We start from the raw sequence: 6000 nt of genomic DNA, 5'->3' as shown, positions 1-6000 counted from the left end.
CTTAGCGCCGGGCCAATATTTGCTTTATCTTTCTAAATATACACAAGGATGTTAATCATAGTGCCTAATAGCCCAAAATAGGAAACAATCCCAAAAGCTATTATCAGCAGAATATATTCTTTCTTTAGAATAGATCAGTGGTGGTGCAGCGATGAAAAATATAGATATATGCAAAAATATAAATTACATAAACCATATTGAACAAAAGAGACCAACAGATACAGACTCTATTTACATAAGGTATTAGATACCAGAGACAGATAAATACATGTAAATGATAGAGATATGATAGCTAGGCCAGTCCACAGGGTATTAGTCGTGATCCGCGTGACTTCTGAAGACATGAGAGGGCATGGGAGGCTTTAGGGGAGCTTCCGCTTTTCTGGGGAGGTTTTATTTTTGCCCGGGGAGCTATCAGCCAGCGGAGATCTGTGAGAAGGGTAAGACCTCAGGGGAAGTACGAGGAAGAGCGTTCCGCGGCCCGCGACCGGGCGGCCCCTTCAGCAGCCGAGGCAGCGCCCAGCCCGCTCCAACGTGGAGCAGGAGCAACGGCGTGGCCCGTGGACCCCGCCCCTCGCAGGCAACCACAGAGAAGCCGGACTGCGCCACGTCTCGGAAGAGGCAGGAATCGGCGAATCGTTTCTCCAATAGAAAAGGATGTGTTTGCGGACCAATAGGTCGCCGAGAATGACACCCGCCCACGCGCCTGCTAAGCCAATCGGCTAGGAGCAGCGAGCGGCGGGGCTGGGTCGCTGCGGTCCCTTGGAGCCGCGCAGTATGGCGGGCGGGGCCCGGGAAGTGCTCACCCTGCAGTTGGGACACTTTGCCGGTTTCGTGGGCGCGCACTGGTGGAACCAGCAGGTGAGGTCGGCCGGCAGCTGCCCCCGAGGAGCCCTTCGGGATCTACAGTCCCGACGTTCAGCCGGCCTGCCTCGTCCTCTCTGCTTCCCCAGGATGCTGCGCTGGGCCGAGCAACCGATGCCAAGGAGTCGCCGGGAGAGCTGTGCCCCGATGTCCTGTATCGTACGGGCCGGACGCTGCACGGCCAGGATACCTGCACGCCGCGACTCATCCTCATGGATCTGAAGGGTGAGGTGGTGGCAGCGTCAGCCCGTGCCCTGTGTTTCCCTTCCGCGAGCCGAGCGCTTGCGCTGCCGTTATCTTCAAGACCCTCCCACCTTACTGAGCTCAAGGACTGGAGATGAGCTGAGCACAGCATGCCAGCACCCGAGAGGCGCAGGACGGCAAAACTTTATTTTGCTCAAGAGCCATCTCGGGAATAGGCTGCTAGGCCCTAGAGACAGAGGACTTGAACTACAGCACTCCTGTCGGACCCTTGGATGTGGTTGTTGCCCCCGTTCCACAGCTAATGACTAAGCTGAGAACGGAGAGATGGAATCTGGATTCTCCTAGGCCAAGGTTCCCCTGCCCGAACTAGTGTATATCCCAGAAAGCTTGGAAGAGCCAAGTGCTGGAGAGATGGTGACAGCAGGTTGTCAGGTGATCAGAGGAAGGTTAGCTAGACGGGGAGGGCGCCCCAGGCTTTGACCTAACTTTCTCTGTTATTTCTGTACAGGTAGTTTGAGCTCCCTAAAAGAGGAAGGTGGACTCTACAGGGACAAACAGTTGGATGCTGCAATAGCATGGTGTGTAATTGATGTGTGGATAAGGGGGGGGAACATGTATGTACATAGAACGCAGGAGAACTCATCAGAGTGAGGTTTCTTTGATCAATCTCCAATCTCTTTCAGGCAGGGGAAGCTCACCACACACAAAGAGGAACTCTGTCCCAAGAACCCTTATCTCCAGGACTTTCTGAGTGCAGAGGTGAGGGCCTCTGCCCTGAACTTTTTAACCCAGTGCTACAACCCGAGGGCCTCCATAGGGGCAGGTAAAAGGGGATTTTAATCACTTTAAATGTCCTAGAATGATATTTTGGGAAAAAGCACTTCTTTTCCTAAGGACCACGACTCGGTGAACAGAAAGGAGGCTGTGCGGTGTGGCCAGCCAACTCAAGAAGGATGAACCAGCCTTTATCTCTAAACTGCCCGGAACTAAATGTAGATTTTTCTTCACCCCTCCCAGGGAGTGCTGAGTAGTGATGGTGTTTGGAGGGTCAAATCCATTCCCAATGGCAAAGGTGAGACTTCTCCAGATACTGATGGATGCGGGTCTGGGTAGAGCAGAAACATGGAAAAAGGTACATTTCCTCTGTTTGTCTTCAGGTTCCCCACCACTCACCACCGCTACAACTCCAAAACCACTTATCCCTACAGAGGCCAGCATCAGGGTCTGGTCAGACTTCCTCAGAGTCCATCTCCATCCCCGGAGCATCTGTATGATTCAGAAGTACAACCATGATGGGTATGGGGACCCCAGAGGCTGTGAGGCAAGAAACGTGGGTCCCCACCAATGCAGGATGAGGCTCTTGAGGCCATCTTCCCTGCCCTCCCCCAGGACAAGAGGTTGAGGAGCTGAGGGAAGAGATGTAAGTCTTGGATTGTGTTTACTTGTGGCAGGGAAGCAGGTCGGCTGGAAGCTTTTGGCCAAGGGGAAAGTGTCCTAAAGGAACCCAAGTACCAGGAAGAGCTGGAGGACAGGCTGCACTTCTACGTGGAGGAATGTGACTACTTGCAGGTAGCGGCGTGGCAACGTGCACTCCAGGGTAGAAGCTCTTCTCATCCTACTCCCTAACTATTTTTCATCACTCACCTCCGCTCAGGGCTTCCAGATCCTGTGTGACCTGCACGATGGCTTCTCTGGGGTAGGCGCGAAGGCGGCAGAGCTGCTACAAGATGAATATTCAGGGCAGGGAATAATAACGTGGGGCCTGCTACCTGGTCCCTACCATCGTGGGGTGAGTGGAACTTGGAGGAGTAAGCAGTCACACGGTGGGGAGGGAGAAATGAGAATCCCAGGGGGAGAGTTGCTTAATGCAAACTACTCTTTTTCTTCACCAGGAGGCCCAGAGAAACATCTATCGTCTATTAAACACAGCTTTTGGTCTCGTACACCTGACTGCTCACAGCTCTCTCGTCTGTCCTTTGTCCTTGGGTGGGAGCCTGGGCCTGCGACCTGAGCCACCTGTCAACTTCCCTTACCTGCATTACGATGTAAGTCTCGGTGCTCGTTCTGACTGCAGCAGGCTACGGGGCCTCCTCATACTCCCAGTCAGCCGCTGTCTGTTACTGGCTCTGTTCCTGAGGCCCGAGCTTGAACTCAGCTGTGATGTGGCCTCTCAGATCACACTGTCCTGTGCCCTATGCTTGTCCAGCCAGAGGCCAGACATACCCCTGCTTTGTCCCCTGGATCTTTCTGGTGTTAATATTCTGCCTCCACACATTCTTTTCCAGGCCTGAGGCCAAGTGCCCCTCTTGGTGTCTTCTTACAGGCCACTCTGCCCTTCCACTGCAGTGCCATCCTGGCTACAGCCCTGGACACAGTCACTGTTCCTTATCGCCTGTGTTCCTCTCCAGTTTCCATGGTTCATCTGGCTGACATGCTGAGCTTCTGTGGGAAAAAGGTATGAAGCTTTGTGAGGGGTTGGGTCAGTGCTGAGAAAATGTCCTCTAACGTGTTCTCTTCCTTCTCTTTAGGTGGTGACAGCAGGAGCAACCATTCCTTTCCCCTTGGCTCCAGGCCAGTCCCTTCCTGATTCCCTGATGCAGTTTGGAGGAGCCACCCCATGGACCCCACTGTCTGCATGTGGGGAGCCTTCTGGAACACGTTGCTTTGCCCAGTCAGTGGTGCTGAGGGGTATAGACAGAGCATGCCACACGAGGTGAGAGCTGTTGGTCCTTAGGAACCCTTGTCAGATTTTTGTTTCATATCCTTTACCCCCTAATTTCTCTGGGACATTCTAATGATATTGTTCCCTCCCCACCCCTTAAAAAGGAAGCAAAAAGAAATTTTTTTTGGATCCAGCTGATGGCCTGAAAACATAAGAATTCTTAGTTTCTTATTCATGCTGCCACAGCCTAATGGTGGTTTTGGCTTTGTTCTGGCAGCCAGCTCACCCCAGGGACACCTCCACCCTCCTCCCTTCACGCATGTACCACTGGGGAAGAAGTCTTGGCTCAGTATTTACAACAGCAGCAGCCTAGAGTCATGAGGTCAGTGTAACGGTTGCTCCTGCCCTTCTTGCCAACCTCAACCCTCCTGTGACTTCTTACGCGCTTAGCGTCTGTTCTCTGCCCCCACAGTTCTTCCCATCTGCTGCTGACTCCCTACAGGGTGGCTCCTCCTTACCCCCACCTCTTCTCAAGCTGCAGTCCACAGGGTATGGTTCTGGATGGTTCCCCCAAGGGAGCAGGTATGTAGGAGGTAAAGAAAACTGAGATTTCAAGTATGGGCGAGTTTTTACTATCTCCGTTCCTGGATTAAAAGTGCTGAAAAAGTCCACAGTTAAACATTCTTTTATTCACCCTATGGCTCCCAAGAAAAGCATTCTTCCTCTGGAGTACTGGTGTACTAAGGGGACAGTACACCAAATTTGTTGAGTTTACAATCAAGTCTACTAAGGTTGGACTTCCTTATCGGTTTGATAGAGTCCCAGGGCAGAATAATCATCCATCTACAGGTCTCTCTTTCCTCTCCCTCCTCAGCAGTGGAGAGCATCCCAGTGTTTGGGGCACTGTGTTCCTCTTCGTCCCTGCACCAGACCCTGGAAGCCTTGGCCAGAGACCTCACCAAACTCGACTTGCGGCGCTGGGCCAGCTTCATGGATGCTGGAGTGGAGCACGATGACGTAGCAGAGCTCCTGCAGGAGCTACAAAGCCTGGCCCAGTGCTACCACGCTGGTGACAGCCTCGTGGACTAAAGTTCCCAGTGTGGGAGAGAGGAGCTAGTGTGCAATAAACACAGCTGGATGCAGGAGCCCAGTGTCTTCGTGCAGAGGAGCTCAATGTTGCAGGACTAGCTACACCAACATATGCACTTTTTACATTTAGAAACACTGTGATTAGACCACAGAACAATAAATATGTGCCATCAGACCAAAAAAAAGTAGAGAAAGGAGCTGAGCTCCACTCTCACTCGATGCTATTTACAGAGGAGATCTGTAAGGTCTTCATAAAAGACCTTGAATGGTGCCTGGGATGGCAGAGCCCCTGGGTCCTACTCCATCCTCCAGCCTTTGTCCTCGTCCTGGGCTCCTCTCCCGGTCTGTAAACTGGGCGCAAGGACTGTACAAGCGGAGTACAACTACCCTCCTGCCTAATGACAGGGCACCTGCTGGGTTTGGTCCTGTGTAGATGATACCCAAGTATTCCCAGAGTCTCATTCATCCAGCTCCTCTTCAGACAGAAGGTCCCCACGGTCAGACAGCTGGTCTGCATTGCTGGTACTGGTTGCATCATCCTCATCCTCAGAGCTGGCTTCACAGGCAGTGTGGAAGAGCTGCATGAGTTCTCGAAAACGGTGGGAGACCTAAGAAAGGCGAAGGGCTGTATTCGCTGATCCTTAGTAACATGTTAACATTTATGAAGCACTATATATTGATTTGCAAAATCTTTTATGTATTCAACACAGCAAGGTTGGGAGAGCTATGTCATTATAGCTAAGGAAACTCAAGAGGCTAAATGTTTTGTCCAAAGTCACACGCCTCCTAAAAACAGAATGGCCGGCACGGTGGCTCACACCTGTAATCCCAGCACTTTGGGAGGCCGAGGCAGGCGGATCACTTGAGGTCAGGAGTTTGAGACCAGCCTGGCCAACATGGTGAAACCGTGTCTCTACTAAAAATACAAAAATTGGTCGGGTGGCGGGCGCCTGTAATCCCAGCTATTCGGGAGGCTGAGGCAGGAGAATTGCTTGGACCCGGGAGGCAGAGGTTGCAGTGAGCTGAGATCATGCCAGCACTCCAGCCTGGGCGACAGAGCAGGACTCCGGCTCAAAAAAAAAAAAAAAAAAAAAAGAAAAGAAAAAGCTAGAATGGAAACTGGGGCTTCCACAGGAAGGACAAAATGCAGTCAGTGTCCTTTCTCCTGTCCTAGAACCACT

General features: G+C 52.1%; 2 protein-coding genes across 21 annotated transcripts in view; one reads left to right on the top strand and one right to left on the bottom strand.

The window, feature by feature from the left end:
* The first annotated feature begins 746 nt into the window (after window positions 1-746).
* MSTO1 (Protein misato homolog 1) lies at window positions 747-5593 on the top strand. 8 transcript variants are annotated; one of them, XM_065532512.2, is made up of 14 exons: window positions 747-861; window positions 954-1089; window positions 1577-1646; window positions 1752-1827; window positions 2086-2140; window positions 2226-2364; window positions 2520-2637; window positions 2723-2857; window positions 2961-3113; window positions 3392-3523; window positions 3597-3781; window positions 4008-4112; window positions 4203-4279; window positions 4608-5593. In XM_065532512.2, exons 1-14 carry the CDS (start codon window positions 778-780, stop codon window positions 4817-4819), a joined length of 1677 nt encoding a protein of 558 aa, XP_065388584.1. In that variant the 5' UTR covers window positions 747-777; the 3' UTR covers window positions 4820-5593. The 8 variants fall into 8 exon arrangements, with proteins under 8 accessions (XP_065388584.1, XP_045231274.2, XP_045231238.2 ...); XM_045375339.3 differs by having other exon boundaries at window positions 4605-5593; XM_045375303.3 differs by having other exon boundaries at window positions 4203-4312.
* The window catches only part of GON4L (gon-4 like), a 102094-nt gene continuing 100493 nt past the window's right edge, over window positions 4400-6000 (bottom strand). For 11 of the 13 annotated variants that reach the window (XR_006692977.3, XM_073993013.1, XM_005541510.4 and 8 more), the window contains one exon: window positions 4400-5444. Coding sequence is in view for 11 of the 13 variants with exons in the window: in XM_073993013.1 (XP_073849114.1) it covers window positions 5031-5444 (414 nt within the window). In the remaining 2 variants the exon portion in view is untranslated. The remainder of the gene's footprint in view (window positions 5445-6000) is intronic. The other 2 variants (XR_001493445.4, XM_015456051.3) reach the window with 1 other exon arrangement.

This window comes from Macaca fascicularis, chromosome 1 (assembly GCF_037993035.2).
Source record: "Macaca fascicularis isolate 582-1 chromosome 1, T2T-MFA8v1.1".
NCBI classification, from domain to species: domain Eukaryota; kingdom Metazoa; phylum Chordata; class Mammalia; order Primates; family Cercopithecidae; genus Macaca; species Macaca fascicularis.
Note: the sequence above shows the minus strand (reverse complement) of the source record. Positions and strands in the feature narration are given on the sequence as shown.

Coding starts and splice junctions, on each gene's coding strand:
- MSTO1 (XM_045375263.3), top strand. CDS start 778: ATGGCGGGCGGGGCCCGGGAAGTGCTCACCCTGCAGTTGGGACACTTT. Junction 2,638..2,722: donor AGGAATGTGACTACTTGCAG/GTAGCGGCGTGG, acceptor ACCTCCGCTCAG/GGCTTCCAGATCCTGTGTGA. Junction 3,782..4,007: donor GACAGAGCATGCCACACGAG/GTGAGAGCTGTT, acceptor TTGTTCTGGCAG/CCAGCTCACCCCAGGGACAC.